The sequence below is a fragment of the Eretmochelys imbricata genome, chromosome 4 (assembly GCF_965152235.1).
Source record: "Eretmochelys imbricata isolate rEreImb1 chromosome 4, rEreImb1.hap1, whole genome shotgun sequence".
Taxonomy (NCBI): Eukaryota; Metazoa; Chordata; order Testudines; family Cheloniidae; genus Eretmochelys; species Eretmochelys imbricata.
The window spans coordinates 31,978,507-31,996,439 of NC_135575.1; the positions used below are offsets into that span (position 1 = coordinate 31,978,507).

General features: G+C 38.2%; 1 protein-coding gene across 1 annotated transcript in view; it reads left to right on the forward strand.

Moving 5' to 3' along the window:
• The window catches only part of BANK1 (B cell scaffold protein with ankyrin repeats 1), a 302,664-nt gene that overhangs the window by 268,509 nt on the left and 16,222 nt on the right, over positions 1-17,933 (forward strand). Inside the window, exons 12-15 of the mRNA XM_077815076.1 lie at positions 9,262-9,330; positions 11,649-11,827; positions 13,416-13,479; positions 15,600-15,629. Of these exons, the coding sequence (XP_077671202.1) occupies positions 9,262-9,330; positions 11,649-11,827; positions 13,416-13,479; positions 15,600-15,629 (342 nt within the window). The remainder of the gene's footprint in view (positions 1-9,261; positions 9,331-11,648; positions 11,828-13,415; positions 13,480-15,599; positions 15,630-17,933) is intronic.

Here is a 17,933-nt window from a genome sequence, read left to right on the forward strand (position 1 = left end):
TTTTGCCTTTACTGTTTGTCCTTTTGGAGTGCCACACTCCCTTTTTCTGCAGCACGCACAGAAGATGAGCATGGTGTGCACACACACAAATGCCCTACTCATGACAGGAGAATGAGACTTTTTTATTTTGCTAAAATTTATTTTCTTGATGTGTGTTGACACAATGGGAGGAAATTACATCTAATCTTCTGCAAAAATATGCCATGCACCAGACAGGAGATCTCAGTCCACTGTGTTTTATTGCAGTTTTTCAGACACTAGCAATGAAGAAGCTATAGCTGTAGATATACATAGAATAATGTTCAAAGCAAATTCATACAGTATCACTTCTCTCCGTGCAACAAAAATGGGACTCCAAAGCCTAATAAATGTATCCGAAGTTTTAGGCTTAGTTAATTGTTCCATTTTCATAATGAACCTAATATTCCTGAAATGCACTGTGAGAGGTCTTCCAACTTCTAGCATATGTTTACCTACTAATAGAAGCTGCAGAGCAAGAGTTCTTGGGGTGGTTTCTTGCCTAGCAAGTAATTAGCACCCAGCAATGTAATGTCACATTCAAATAATTAATCAATCCACTTGACTGTTTTCCCCAGCATTCTCTTATTGCTGGAAAACCCAGCAATAAGAGAATACTGGGGAAAACAGTCAAGTGGATTGATTAATTAATAGAATTAAACATAACAGTCAGTATAACTCATGACCCCTAACTGTGTCAACCCTCATTCTTCCATATTTCCTGCTTGCTGTCTTCTGTTTACTGACATCCCCTTGCTGTATTTTGTCTAATTTAGATTTTAATCTCTCCCAGGTAAGAGACTTGTCAGTTTTATTTTTCTAAATGCTATGCACACCTGGGATGATCTTTAAGTAATAAAATAATTACACTAAGTAAAGCTAAAAATAATTCTGTACATACGTCTATCAATGCTCCATAACACTGATTTGTAACCTACCCCTTCTTTTTCATTCTTGGCCTACTCTTGATCAGATGCAGTCATTGTAGTTAATTGTGTAATTGTTTTATGATGTGACCAGATATTGAGTAAGGATAAGTTTGAAACTAACAAACTTATCCTGATTGGTGACCTAGTTAAGATGTGAATGTTGATATTAAGAAGTAAAATCTTGGTGCATAAATTAACTCATGCTACCATTTAGCCCTGTATCCCAGTGTAGAATTTTTTTCAAATTTTGTGTTTAGTAATTGTCAATGTTTCTTAAGCAATGCAGTTCTTGTTATAGGTAGCCTACTAAGACCAGACTCAGTGAAGTTGACAAATAAATGCAACTTGAATAACCCTGATCAAGCTGATTTCAGATGAATGATATCCACCATTTTGTCTCCTTCTGCTGCTTCATGTGTGTATTTTACTGAAAGCGTTGAATAGGTGACATTATGCTGATTTTCTGACTCAGTCACATTCGTCCTCAAGAGCACAATTTCACGAAAGTTTTCACGGTTGAAATAGTGTAATATTTCCTGCCTGCATCTGCAGAGCCAAAATAATAAGTCTGACATGTGTGAACTGCCCCTTTCATCTTAATCAGGGTCCTGTGGATTCTGTAAATCTGCAACCCTGGCATTTGGCATTTTTCCAAGGCATCATTGCAGTCATGCTTTCAAGTATTTGTTTTCTGTTTCCCTTTCCTGCTGGAATCTGCTTACATCTGCTTTTTGCTCTCCAGCTTTCCTTACATGGGAGAGTTAATTGGATTATAGTACATACCTAAAAGAATTCCATATATGTTACAGAAATGCAGCTAGTGCATCTAAACAATTTTAACTGTCTTATAACTGGGGGGGAGGAGGAGGGGAGTTAAAAAAATATAATGTTTCTTTAGAGATCAGGGTAATCTAATCTGAGATTACAAACTCTGAAATGTCTTAATCATAAACATATGGTTAATGCATAATGTGACTGTAGGGCAGAGTTAAGGTTATTTAAGTGCACTACCTGTGCATTTTCATACTTACTATGTTTGTATTTCTTTTTAAATTGAACCTGGAAAACTGAATTTTCAGGGTTTATAATGCTTTGGGGGAGGGGATGATTTCATTCCTGTAATGCATTGTACCCTAAACTAGTGACGAGTACTCTCAATCTTAACTTAACCATTTTGACATAAAGAAAAGGAGTACTTGTGGCACCTTAGAGACTAACCAATTTATTTGAGCATGAGCTTTCGTGAGCCACAGCTCACTTCATCAGATGCATACTGTGGAGACTGCAGCAGACTTTATATATACACAGAGAATATGAAACAATACCTCCTCCCATAGGTTTTCTCTGGGATATATGTATCTATGTATTGAGTGTAAAGTGTATTGGTTTTTCATTTATAGTTTAAATTGGCTTTCTGTTTTTTTTTACATTAAGGCATGTGTGGGCATTTATCAGCCATAATATGAATATAAATTGAAAGGGCCATCTATGTAGTATTTTGGAGATCGTTGTAGGTACAGGTTGGATAAATAAGTGTAATGGAGATGCATAGCTTCTTACTTGAATTACCCAAAGCAGAGAGGCTCAGAAAATAGACACCCTGCCTTGGATGGAACTCAAGTATGATATCTTGGCCATCAAAATGAGGGTTTGCTTTACTGATGCCCTTTGCACCTTTTTTTATTCTTCTTTATGTGGGAAAGGACAGAATAATTTCCCCCTGTCACACAAGCAAGCCCTTCCCCGTATAGTAGTTCAACCATATTCCAGAGGTTACAACAAGGGTGGGCAAACTGCGGCCCGAGGGCTGCATCCAGCCCTCCAGATGTTTTAATCCAGCCCTCAAACTCTCACCAGGGAGTGGAGTCGGGGGCTTGCCCCGCTCCGTGCAGCTCCTGAAAGTAGCAACATGTCCCCGCTCCAGCTCCTAGGTGTCAGGGCAGCCAGGGAACTGTGGCCATTGGGAGTTGCAGGGGCGGCGCCTGCGGACGGGGCAGCGCGCAGAGCTGTTTGGCTGCGCCTCCGCATAGGAGCCGGAGGAGGACATGCCGCTGCTTCTTGGAGCTGCTTGAGGTAAGCGCCACCTTGAGCCTGCACCCCTCCTGCGCCCCAGCCCCCTGCCCCAGCCCTGATCCCCCCTCCTATCCTCCAAACCCCTCAGTCCCAGCCCGGAGCACCTTCCTGCACCCCCAACCCTTCATCTCCAGCCCCACCCCAGAGTTCGCACCCCCAGCTGGAGACCCCGCACCCCAACCCCCAATTTTGTGAGAATTCATGGCCCACTATACAATTTCCATACCTAGATGTGGCCCTTGGGCCAAAATGTTTGCCCACCCTGTATTACAACATATGGGTGGTAGAACAAATTGCTTGATTCATCTCTGTTTGTGACCATTGTATAGCATTATGCTTATACATCTTTTCAGTCATTCAAAAAATTGGACTAATTTGTTTTCACTTAGTTCTCCCACATGGAGAGTTTGTTGCCAGCTGAAATCATTTCAGCAAGATGCAGAGTGGTTTTAATGATTTTACTTTCAACAGCTGGAAGACTAATTCCATTTCTGATTACTCCAGCATTTCAAAGCTCAGCAGAAAACTCAAAGCCTATCAATTAAAGTACTTCCCAATCAGGGATATTGTTGAGAGTACCCATCCTGGACTCACTTCATTTCCCCTATTGATGATTTTGTTAGAAACTCTGCTCTTAATTCTCACACCCCAAGCTATTGATTTAACAATACTGGTAGAAAATAGAGTACAGACGCCTTTTTATGCAGTAATAATCACAATTTCACCTCTATGTTGTGGTTAGTCTCTTGTCCCCTACTTTAAGAAGGAAAAATCCTTTAAACACCAAGAACCCTATACATACGAATGGGAGAAAAAGCCCACAATAGAGAAAATGCTTCAGCTGGACTAGGTGGGCTCGATGGAGGTAAAGGTCAAAGAGGTGAAATCTAACCCTCTAAACTGAAGCTATGGATGAGTCTCAATAGGGCCACTTCTAGGGTGGGCAAGCAGGGCAGTCACCCTGAGTGCCAATGTTCAGGGGGCTCCATACTACTCAGCTGGGTTTTTTGTTTTGTTTTTCTCTGCTGGTCATTTTGGTTCATTTGCTTTTTACTCAGCTGCTTGTTTTGAGGGTGGCACCAAAATCCACTTTTTATCCTGGCCGGCAAAACCACTAGGGCATTCCTGGTCATTGGAAAAGCCTGTGTGTTGATCCAGTTTTTTAGTGTATTCACAACACTGGTGCAGTGTGCTGGAATTACATTCCCCAAAGTATGGAACTTCCGGCCACTCGCTTGGCTTGCTTCCATCAGCACCTTCCTTACCACTCTGTGCAAGGTCGATCTGAAGACCTATCCTGCGGTACAGGGGCACTCCCTTCATGACTTCCACTCCACACACATGTGCAAAGCCTGAGTTCTGAGCTTAAATGGCACTGAGGCCTGGCCTGCTATACTATAAGTAAATGTCCCTAGTAAGAATATATGCCTCTTAGATATTTCATATGTTTGGTAACATAAATAACCCCACAGTAGCATGTGTAAAACTTTGGGAACAAATTCTATCCCAAAATGCACATGCACAGGTTTTGTTTTCATCTATGGAAATAGTGTGCTTAATGCAAGGACATAATTTGTCACTTTTATTTGGACAAAGATAACTCTGCTCTGGTCCCTCCCCACACTTTATCCTTAGTCTCATTCACAAACAAGGAATTGACATTTTGCTCCTCACAGGGAAAACCTGACAGCAGCAGCAAGAAACTACAATAATTGCATTATTAGTGGGTAAGTCAGAATGTAATGATCAAACATACATAAGAGCATGTTAACTTAAATAGATTAAAATATTATCCAATAAAGTTCACAAAACAAAAATATTAAAGGTTAATGCTAGGAAAAGCCATGTTTTATTCATCTTTGGTATAAGATACCTGAAAAAATAATAACAAAAGAAAGATGAATCAAGATGATGATATATAGCAAAGACAGTTAAACTAGGATACCCAAAAATCTTTACAAAAAAACTTTAAAATCCACTGAGCAAATATATTTGTATTAACATCTAATATTACCTCCCTTTTGGAAAAATTACATGAAGCAAATTATGAGCCTTTACTGAAAAGATTTTTAAAATATTTAATGGCAGAAATGACCATTCTCTGTACAGTTTGTTTCTTCTTTCAAATCCTTCCACTAGAAATCCCCATAAAGATATTAGAAGTATTGCAATTTTCTATTTTACAACATATTTAGTGTAATAAGATCATCAGGGTTAACTAAAAGAAATGATATAGTGCAGGCGGTATATGTAATAGGCCTTGATAATATTGTAAGATGGGGGCAATCGTGAACACTAGATGAAGGTAATGAAAGTTCCTTCACTGGAGGTTTCCAAAAGGAGGCTGGATAGCCATCTGTCTTGGATGGTTTAGACAAAACAAATCCTGCGTCTTGGGAGGGGGTTAGACTAGATGTCCCTTCTAATCCTGTGATTCTATGACACTAAGATGAAGCAGGAAGATTTCAGTAACCTTTTACGATATATAATGTTCTTATTAAAACACCTGAAACTTACTGAAAAGGGTCTCCATCCATTTTAAAATTCTGGGACTAGATAACGATTCTTCTCTAACAGCAATTCCCCCCCAGGACATACTCATCCCATGTTTAACAAATGTGAAAAAATTACCCTGTAAAACAGTCAACCTGTAAAGAGGAGGGGCAGTAATTAGAGGGAAAAAAAAATGGACACAGAGACACTATAAAGAGTTTTCAATACAGATATAATACTAGTATCTAACTGTACACAATTAAAACATTTTATTTCACATTCTTGACAGAGGTAGGCTTTAAGAGACCATTCACCGAGATTTGAAAGGTTATAGCCTCCCAGGGCATAATTTCAAAACTATATAATGACCTTTTATTAAACTTGCTGTAGGGATAACTAAGAAAATAAAAGAATTAAAGTTAGTTTTTTTGGTTAAGGAAATAATATATTTGCTTTATTATTTGTCACTAGTAAGGAAAAGGTCCTAATCAGTAAATAAAAGAAGGTCGTGAGAGTAAGACATATAACCTGGCTATTGCTTGTCGTGTGGGAAGGATGTATGGTTCAAAAAGTAACTGATAAAATAAACAGCTGCAGTAACAAGATAAAGAAAAACTGTCTTAAAAGGAAACAAGCACAACCCTTCCCACTGTTCTGCTAGTAAGCAAGGAGGGGTGAAGAGATAAGAAAGGAAGGCCTTAGAGGAAGAAAATTGGGTTTTTGCTAAAGTCAGCAGATACAAAGAGAGCCATGAATCTGAAGGTTCTTTGTCAGATCCTATTTGATCATGCTGGAGTTCATAAAGGAATTCATGGTTAAATTAGTCAGGTGGTCTCTAATATTAATAACAATTTCAAATATTAATTATACCAACACTTGCCATTGAAGACAAATGTAATTATATTAATAAGTGGGAAAAGTTTTAGATAAGAAAATTCCCTGTGGTCTTGATTCAAAGCCCACTGATGCCAATGGTAATCTTTCCTTTGTCTTTATTAGTCTTTGGATCTGGCTCCTAGAGCTGTGGTCTCTTATTTGCCATACAGCAGCTCCTCTTTCATATGTGTAACTATAAAAGAAAATAATAAGTGCTATTAAAGTGGTACCTGACAACCTCTCCTTTAATGGAAATCTACAGAGATGAGTCAGACAACTCATGCCTTAAGCTATATTTGGTAGAAAAATTCCTAAGCACAGGAATATTAGTCAATTATCTTAAACTTCATCGTGGACAGAACAAAGGAGAAATTACGCACGGATCTATTAGTAAAACTTTGGGGGCTTACAAATAAAAAGATCTATCCGCTCAATAATAAAAAATTGCTCACACCTTTTGACAGCATCAGATCTGCGTTTTGGCAGTGCTTTGGATGAGAAAGGAGCCCCCTGACAGTATACTGTGTCTTAGAAGAGTATGGGATTGTCTCATAATGGAAAAGCTCCTGGATGATATAAAACGGGAGGAGACTAGATTCTTACAGGTCTGGCTATCAATTTCTAGAATATGAAAATGTTAAGATGAAATAAATAGAGGCCTTGGAAATACCGAAGTATATTGGCTTCATTAGGGGTACTCATGCTTAAAGATAAGCATGTGCTTAAAAGCTTTGCTGCATAGGATCTGATTCTGAAAAGGTGCTGAGTGCCCTCAATTCTAAGGCTACAGGCCCACAATTAAATGCACTATATATGCACTTAAATAGTCCCATTGAAGTCAGTGTGTCTGTTCACATGAGTAAAATTACGCACTTTAAATGTTCGTAGGATGCGGACTCAAATGCTTTATCCTTAGAATTCTATGTGACTACACATTCTTTTTTATATAGTTGTATTACATACATTATTAATTGGGCACTATGTATTGTGCAGATATCATATGTAAACTGCAGCATTCATTTACTGCATCTTAATTTTGTTTCTGATTAAGAAACCAACTAAATTGTAATTGCCGGTAATTAGGAAAGGACAAACAAACATTAGCAATTGCTATTAATTCATGTTCATTTAGATTGCTTTCTTCTGTGTACTATTATGAATAATAGTACATAGACAACATTTATGTTAGTGCTATCTCCAAAATACTTTAAAAACATGGTTTAATTAATCATCTGTTCCCCATGTGAGGCAGCCAACAATTATGCCCTATTTTACAGGTTGGAAAGCTAAGGCAGAAACGTTAAATGACCTGTCCAGTGCAATAAACGGAATGTGTGCCAGAGATGGAATAAAATTCAGGAGTTCCTTGGTTTCAGACAAGTTTTTAAATGTTGCACTACACCTTTCACTCTTGGGTCCAAATTCCGATCTCTCAATGTTAATTCTGTTGACTTCAGTGGAGTAATTCCATTCACATCAATGGAACTCAATATGTGCACCAGTTTAACTGAGCTCCAAAATAGGCCCATGATGTTTAGCAATTGTAAACATTGTAATACAAATTATATGTCGCTAATGTGACAATGTGTCTATTTATTATTTACTATTATTATTTTCTAACATACCCTTTACCATAATATGTGGGCACTCTGTGGCTGGCTAAAATCATGTCTCTCTATGCAACAAAACAACTTTGCAAATTAGTAGTAAAATGACATATCTACAAAAAAGGGTTAAAAGAAGAATCAGATTAAAAAAGATTAAATATAGACATGTACAAAAAGTTTTTCTTCTCCACAGAGTTTCATAGGAAAGATCTGGGTATTTTTGTAGTCAGTAGCTGTGTTGTTGAGTGCAAGCTAAATCCAAACACACGCAGACGTACGGTTTTAAAACTGTTATTAGGAGAGCTGCAATACTAACAGCTTGTGCACTCTTAATAGTTCTTGTGGCAGATTAACTAGTAGTGGTGCTAAGGTTTTCAGGTCGCAAAATTACAGCGGTCTTAAAGAGGACAAATAATCCCTTCTCAATGCTTTACGAAGGTGCTCTTCCTTCCAGCAAAGGCTAACGAAGGAATCCATAGGTGGCTTTTTTTGTCATAACAAGCACAGTTACTACACACCTATGGACGTTCTTCATTGGTCATCCTCCCTTACTCTGGTCACAATTAAAAGATTCCTTGCCCATTTGTGTTCAGGGGGTCTGCTTTTCAAAAGCTTTTAACAGGCTGCTATGATCTGGAATCCTTTCATTATAAACAGGCTTCCTGTTCCTTTTGTGATTTTGTGCAACTTTTTCCACTATGAAGAACTAGCTTTTCTTTTCTGGTCTCTCTGAATGAACCTGAATGGAAGGCAGAATACATGTTTCTTCCTGATACTGTCTTTTCTCTCTGTTACTGGCAAAGCACATCCAGACATCCTCCAATAGAAGTTGTTGGTTTTTTCCCCCTGTGTGTTTTGCTCTTCACTTGCACTGAGTCTATGCACATTTCACACCTTTTTACTCTTCTCTTTGGTAAATATCTAGATTTGTTCCTGCACCTTCTTGTGCTTGCAAAAGAGTTCATTCTTTGGACTTCAACTACTTGAAGCTGATTCTGCTTTGTCATTGAGTCTTCCAACTACTCTATATCACTTTGGCATCCAATTTCCTTTGCACAGCATCCTTTTTTGTGCATTCTTCTTTCACATAAGCACATTCCAGAAATGCTTCTATTATACATTGAGAGAGAGAGTTTTTTTCTCTTCCAGCTTACTTTCAAAGGTCCAAAATTACCTTGCAGGACACTGAAGTTCTGATAAGCATTGAGCTATCTCCTTATTGTGTAATTGTGACCAACTTCCTAACATTTTTTATTTTGTTGCAGTGTTTCAGCAAAAGACCACCAGAACTCAGAGTGATAATGAGAAGATGTACTATGCTTTCAGGAAGCAAGGTGTGGAACCTCATTTTGCTATTGTAATGGTCTTGATGATCCTTAATATGACTATGAGAGTTTTGCTCTGGCTTGATTTTTTTCTTGGATTTAATATCTTTTTTTCCTACCAAGATGATCTAAATCCCCAATAGTTCTTCAGCTTTTAAAAATCAATTCAAATAAATAAGAATTGTTATTTTAACAAAGCAAATCAGTGAGGAGCTTTATGAAAGCTTTTTGGAAAGATATGAAAAAGCAAAAATGGCTTTGCACTTTTCTGTCAACTTTTGCTATAATGATTAAAACTAAAAAAAGGAGGAACTGGGTGGCTCATATGTATGCTGTGCACCAGTTCTAACCTTCCTGAGTCAATAGCAAGTTACCAGAGCTTATCTCATGGCTGTTTTGTGACCCATGTAAAATGAGTTGCTGGTCCCAGCCCAATTGCTATTTGAGAAGAGTCCATATCACTAAATTGCTACTGCAAGTGGCATTAATTGGTATCCTAGCATAACTAGCATTATTGTTAAATGAATGAACATGGAGTTGAGACTGAATTATCCTTCCAGGAAATAGCCCCTCTAGGTCAGGATTAGGACGTATTAGTTGAAGCAGAGTAGGGAAGCTGCATTACAGTTGTCTGTCCAGTGAATAAACAGAGAACGCCTCTTGCCAGTGCTGTTAGTGTCACTTTTTGCAAGCACTAAATTCATTAAAAAAAAAAGTGTTGAAATATAGAAAGTTTCTGGGTAATGATTAAATAACTGCAATGTTTAGTAATGGAACATTGCTAGTGTAATCCCTACAAAGTTATTCCCCTAAGAAGTTTTAGGTTTGATTTTTTTCCCACTGCCTGGCGTCCGGTATAGTCATTTGCACTCTCTTAGAACAAATGTAAATTATTATCAGAGATGTAAAGTGGTGGAGATTCATGGCCAATGTATACTGGTACTTGATATTCTTGAAAAAGAGCAGAATGGGGCTCAATAATGACTTTTTTTCTCTTCATCAAGGTATATTTCCCTTTGCACAGCTGGTCATCCCTCATGTAGAATAAAAGGATGTCATGCAGGCACAGTAAGGAATCAGGGATAATCAATTAAAAGCTTACATGTAGGTAAAGACAAATACTATGGCTCCAATTTGGAGATTCAGCCTAGCTGCATTCTGTGTAGGAGCTGAGGAGAGGAGAGCGGCAGTGGCATTATGCCACCTTTTTTAGTTCCCTGATTCTGGGGCTGACAGAGAGCTGTTTCAGTATCCCTCAAAAAATCAAAGCAGCTTCTGGGCTGCTTTAACCTACTCCCAGCTGCCTTTGCACCCAGGCAACCATTCCAATAGCTGAGAATACTAAGAATGTATGGGCTAAACTGTGAGGGTGGCAGCATAGAGTTCCATATTACTTCTCTTCAACTGCACACCTGCATAAGGATTAGTTAGAACCTAGTCCGATGAGGCTACGTAGAAATTAAAAGATTCCTCTTTGACCCTGCATATTTTCTGATTATTATAGTTGAGTGAATTATATGAAAATTCAAAACTGCTTCTAACCTACTCTCAGCACAAGCTATTGGGAAATATGATATGTGAATCTGGGGGGAGAAGAAAATGGATATTGATGGGAAGTTGGGGAGTGAGGAAAATGGATATTAATTGGAATTTGGGATTTTCCACTCCTATCTCCAAGTAATGTCATGGTTTATAAAGCAAATAACTTGGCACTGATATAATATGTCTACATATGATATAAATGGCTCTTGGCCACGATGGTCAGGGATGCAACCCTAAAGCTCTGGCTGCCAGAAGCCAGGAATGGAATACAGGAGTGGATCACTCCATAATTGCCTTGTTCTGTACACTCTCCCTGAAGCTCTTGTACAAGCTACGATTGGAGACAGGATACTGGGCAAAATGAACCATCGTCTGACCCAATATGGCAGCTCTTTTATGTCAGGACTCCCTTTTGAATTCTGTGGAATTTCATAATTAATTAATGGTACGGCACTATCTCAAAAGAGGAGTTGCTACATAAACTTAATTTAACAAAGAGTGAACCAATCAGGCAAATGGCAATGAGTTTGAAAGTTTTATTCACCAGGACACACTACTTCACACAATTTCAAAAGAACAGTAGCAAATAGCTCATTGCATGTTTCTCTATAGAGCTTGGCTGTAAACACGGTTAAGATGGTAAAGATTAATTGCCATCTCCTTATAGATTTGCTGCTCACATGCTCTTGCTCAAAATGAGCTTTCATTGAAAAGAAAAACAGTTTTAAAAATGATTTAACCGTCTGTGCCTTTTTTAAACTCCTTTTTATACTTGATAACTACAGACAGAGTTCGAACGGACACTTCCACCTATACCACTTTGAGACACAGCATCCCTTCTGGACAGGAAGAACTGATCCTTTTGCAGGAAAAGGTGAAGAAGGGGACAATTACTGTGGATGAAGCACTTGAGAAATTTAAACAATGGCAGAATGAAAAAAGCAGTTTAGAAGTCACACAGCAGGTATACTTCTGAAGGATTATGTTTGCTTGTAGGACATTTTGTCCAAGAGTTTCAAAAATAGGTACCTAAATTTGGAGTCCTAAATCCATACTTAGGCATCCAAATAAGTGTACATCTATACTGCAGCTGTGATTCCCAGCCCTGGCAGACAGACTTGCACGAGCTCTGCTCAAGCTAGTGCACTATCAATGGCAGCGTGGATGTTGCAGTGCAGATGCGACTTGGGCTAGCCACACAAGTTCAGACCCAGGAGTTCAGCAGGCATAGACTCAGGCAGCTAGCCTCAGCCCCCGCCTATGCTGTAACCTCCACACTGCTATTTTTAGCATACTAGCTTGAGCAGAGCTAACACAAGTCTGTCTGTCCACACTGGGAATCTGGCCACCCAGCTGTGGTATAGACATACCCAGGGGCCCTGATTTTCAAAAGCGTTGTGCACCCAGCAGCTGATTTCAGCGAGAACAAGTGGGTTCTCAGCATTTAATTTCGGTTGCGTATTTTGGTACCTAACTATGTATTTAGAACATAGTTTTTGCACCATTTTGTTCATGTTTTGTTTTGTTTTGTTTTTTTAAATCTTGTTGTTTTGATCATCTATGAAAGCTGTGTAACATCTATGAAAAATGATTATCTTTGAATTCTTCACCATATGCCTTATCTCACTGAATAAGCTGAACCCTTCTCAATTACACACAAAATATATAGAGCCAGCTAATGGAAGTTCTACCATTTCAGATATATAGGACATATATACATTGCATAGGTTTTACACAGGTTTCAAACCACTTGCATGCAGAATTACATGCTACAGTCTGGTATATACATATAGGGATCATCGTATTCCCACCCACCACTAAAATGGAACCACTTTTATATTGCAACAAACAAATCCATTATGCTGGCAGTAGCCCCACCAGCAATTATCAGAAGTACAAAAAAAAAAAGTGAAGTGAAGAATAGGATATCTTCCAGATTCCTAGACCATGATTCTACTACTGTATCAGTATTCATGCTAAATAGTATTTTATTCTGTGAGTAGCCGCATTAAAATGCCTCTTTCAGTTTGCAGTTCACAAGTAATACATGGGCTGAAATTTGTTCACCCTAAACATTGGTTTTAAACAAAAAATAAATATTTAAGAATCAATGTGTCTTTGCAGACAATCAGTGGGATTACTTGCGTAGTAAGATGCTACTTATCATGAATAAGGATGGTAGGATCAGGCCCTAAAGGATCTTTCTTCTAGCACCTTATTTCTCAATTGGCTAGAAAATGACTACCTCTTATTATGGCTACAAAGACTGATGCAGACTGTTTCAATCTATTTGGATAGGAGTGTAACTACCATCTAGCCCTGGATACGCTGTAAACTTGCTGATGGCTTGAGGATAAATGCTGAAAGTAAAAGATTGCACCTGTAGAGCAGCATAACATTCTTCCTAGCCTTTTAAAATGATTTTCCTGTGGTGAGAAGCTAAATGTTCAGAATACTAAAAAGCCAACTTTTCCAGCTATTTATTCATTCATTTTTTTACAATCAATTCTAGTTATCAATTTTTATTGTTGTTTGTGTGTTTCTTTTTTAAGGAAAAAGTACGCCAGCTCAGAGATAACATTATTGGGAAAAGACCAGAAGAAGAAATTTTGTATGGTAAGTAGCATTTCAATGCAATGAAGACATGAATTGAGGGATAAATATGCCATATCTCTACTACCAATTCAAATCGCAGGTGGGCCTTTAGATCAGGACCTAGTGAGCACTTTTGTGTATCTTGGTTTAACTCACAGGTATTATCTTAATAATACCTTTTTAAGACTTGATCAACCTTTAGGGTAAAATCCTGACCCTTCTGAAGTCAGTGCGAGTTTTCCCATTGACTTCAGTTGAGGCCAGGATTTCACCCTCGGTGTCTACTGCTCAGCTTTCCTGTAATGCACTGCGTTGCTTAATAAAGTGTTGGGACTAGAAATGGGCAATCAATGGGCAATCAATTTCCTAATAACAGTTTATGTGGTGAATTTTTAGTCTTTTTTTTTTCTTGTTTGTGACTCATCAGTGAACACACATTGGTTTTTACTAACTTGTTCACTGTTCAAAATTATACATATTTAGTGCCTGTGAATTGCTCAGGAAGTGCTCACTGCAAGAGCTCTTTCACATAATTAGTATTCATTATGTGAGCTGTGGTTTTTTTCATTATTTAAAATTCTACCGTATTGTTTTGTTCCCGATGGGATGGCCTGCAAACAAATTTTATCCTGTCTTGAAACTAAAAGTTTGTTTCACAGTTAGACAAAGTTTGAGTATGAACCTGAAATTTTCTGCAAATATTTATACAAACAAAACTCCATTCACAGAACATTTGTTAAAAATAAGATGTGAACACAGTCAATGCAAAATTCTATTTCTAAATCACAAAATGTTTGCAAATTTATTTTTCTCTCTACTCCCCTAATCAGGAAGTCACCCACACTACTGTTTTCATGATTACATTGGAAAACAGTGCACTTACATAGACTTGATGGTTAATGTGTTGTAGTAATCTGATAAAACTCAGTATTCATTGAGTACTCTTTGGAGTACCAAGGAGCATTTTTAAAGTAAATATAAAATAGGTACCTTTATAAACAGGTAGTCACTCGGGTAACTAAAAACTGTTCCTAAATATTAATCCTAATTGATTGTCAAGTGGAGTGTATGTGAAATCCCATTAAAAAATAGTTCAACCTGTCCTGCTGTTTAATTTTGACAATTAGTACTGTCATTGTTGCCTCCCCACTCTGAACTCTAGGGTACAGATGTGGGGACCCGCATGAAAAACCCCCTTAATAAGCTTATTTCTACTAGCTTAGGTTAAAACTTCCCCAAGGCACAAATTCTTTGCCCTTGGAGGTTATGCTGCCACCACCAAGTGATTTAACAAAGAAGCAGGGAAAGGATCACTTGGAGTTCCTCTTCCCCCAAAGCCCTTACACCCCCTTTCCTGGGGAGGCTTGAGAATAATACCCTAACCAATTGGTTACAAAGTGATCACAGACCCAAGCCCCTGGGTCTTAAGACAGTAGAGAAATCAGTCAGGTTCTTAAAAGAAGGATTTTATTTTAAAAAAAGGAAAAAATCACCTCTGTAAAATCAGGATGGAAAATAACTTTACAGGGTAACAGAAGATTCAGAAACACAGCAGAACTTCCTCTAGGCTTAGTTTCAAAGTTACAAAAAACAGGAATAAACCTCTCTCCAGCAAAGGAAAAGTTCACAAGCAGAACAAAAGATAATCTAACTCGCCTTGCCTGGCTTTTACTTACAATTTTTGTAATATGAAAGACTTTTAGGATGGTTTATAGGAGGAGTTTTCCGACCTGATGCTTCTCTGCTTCCCAAGAGAACACACAAAACAAAACCTCCCCCCACCCCAAGATTTGAAAGTATCTTCTTTCCCCATTGGTCCTTTTGGTCAGGTGCCAACCAGGTTATTTGAGGTTCTTAACCCCTTTTAGGTAAGGAGGAATTCTAGGCTATCCTTAGCTGTATGGTTATGACAAGCACAGAATAGTAAACTGCTAAAAAAAAAACCTGCTCTTCATATATAGCTATACCTATGGGGGCGGGGTGGTGTGTGTACACAAGCGATACTGTGTCTATCTATTTACACACCTATATATTTATCTAATCCAATCCAAAGAGGGAAAAAAAACACACACACTTGCTCTAATGCCAGAAAGACAGTAAAACAAATAATGCATTCTAATGATCTTTTTCCCTCTTGACAGACAAAATCACCATTGAACATCATCCAAATGGTAAGTGATACTAGCTTAATCTTAAAAATCACCTTAGCATAGGTAGTTTTCAGAGTGCCCCTCTGGCAAAAACTACTGCACAGAAATTCCAAGTTATATAGCTGGTTCCTTAGATTGAAATAATGCATTCTGGTTAGCTGAATGGTATAGTAGTAACCTAGAGGATTTCAGTCTGAAAGTCCCCACGCTGCCAGGAACTTAGAGCACTGCACCTCTGAAATGGTTGAATCCCTATCAGCTTTCGCAACAGAGCACACAGACCCTGAGTTAGTATTCAGAATCACTCCCTTCCTACGGTTTGGTTTTATTGGTAGTTCACAAACAGTTACTTGATATAAACCTCAAACTAAGCTTTCTCTCTGAGCTTGGTTGTCTCCTAGCATTTCCCTCCAAGACCTCCTGTATCCTAGTTCTATCTAGTTTCCTCTCTCCTGAGAGCCACTCTCTCTCTTAATGAACCACACCTGCCACCTGACCTTCAAGGTCAACAGGAGAGCCCTGCCATTCTGGGTGAAATTCTATTGTGTGCATTAGACAGGTTAGACTAGATAATCAGAATGTTCCCTTCAAGTCTTAACATTCTGTGAATCCTGCTACAGTGTCTTATATCGCTCTGAAGTGTCTCTCTAGCTGGCATTCAAATTGGGCATAAGACAGAACTTTATCAACCCTTCTTGGGTGGGAATGACAAGGCAGAGACATAAAAGGAGAAACTGGGAAGAAAGTGAAGGGATCCCAGATCCTTTTGAAACAGATTTTAACTATTGAGGGCCTAATCCTTGAGTTCTTACACAACTCCCACTGAGTTAATTGTCAAAATAATGAGTGTAAGGCTAGGACATTAAAAGGTGACATCTCTGTCCACCCAACAGATGTTAATTCATGACTTGAAACAAAAATTACAGTAGCATATCTTCTCTTTATCGCCATAATCCCACTTTTAGACTCTCAGATTTGAATGTCCTATTCAGTAGCCACGTTTGAAGATTAGATTTTGCATGCACAGTTATTATTCCATAAACTTATTCAGAAAGGGTTTAGGGGTTTTTTTGTAAATGAGCAGGAGGATAACTGAATTTTGCTTTTTGTAGATACAAAATGTGATTTTGAATTTCTTGATATTGGTGCTGATCTTCCTCCCACTAAAGTCAGTGGAAACTGTGCTATAAACTTCAGTTGGGGCAGGGGCAGGCTCAGTCTTCCACTATATTTCAGTTCTTCCTATCTTTGGGTCCCCAAGTTATACTTCATGGGCTATTAATATATGATTTATTCATAAAAAATATGCCTCTTATGGCAGCAGGAGAGTTTATCTTGACTTTTTTTCTGGAAAAGCAAGTGGGATAGATCTGATTTTAACAACTGTTCCTACTAAATAAGGAGTAAGTGTGTGGCATATGAATGGACATGCTATTTGCGCAAGCACCAAATATGGACATAGAAAACACTTTGTTTTTTAGAAAGCTGATTCTCTGATCACAATTAAAATGACATTCATTAAGGCATGGATATGATCACATTTTTGTTGCATTCTTATAGAACTGGAGAAAAAAATGAACCACCAAAGAAAACCACCTATGGTAAAGTTTTCAAAAATGCCTAAATGACATAGGAGCTGAAAAACAATTTTCAAAAGTGACTTAAGCACTAGACTGAGGAGACTAAGTCTCATTGACTCTCAGTGGGACTTTTAGACTTCTAAGTGCCAGACTTTAAAAGGTATTTAGGTGCCTAAAGGTACAAAAAGGTGCCTTAGATTTTCAAAACACATAGGTACCTCATTCTCATTAAAATCAATGGAGTTAGGCTCCTTGGCACTCCTGAAAATCCCACTAGGTATGTATCTGCACCGTTATGCACCTAAGTACCTTTAAGAATCTGGCCAAAGGCACTTTTGCAACATTTACCCATTATCACATACAAACTGCCTTGAGTTTTGTGTGCCATTTCCCATCATTTAAAAAGCATCCATAGCCATGTTCTAAAAATGAATATGAGAGATGATTCAAAGTGATCAGAGGTGATTAACAAAAATACTTGTGATTCATGATGATTTGAACTTCCTGTAAATTGTTGTCTTCTGATGGCTCTTTGGTAATTTTTGTAGAATGAACTCTTCTCAGTCCAGTTCTGGATGGACAAGTTTCCACATCCTAAAACTTGCCATCATAATAGATATTAATTAGCAACCTCATTGCCAGTGTTAATGGCAAGGACTGAATGGGCATGTAGTACCATTCTATCACTCAGTAATGCACCTATGTTTTAAACAATAGTCGTCTATTGTGCCCAGACTAAGTTCTA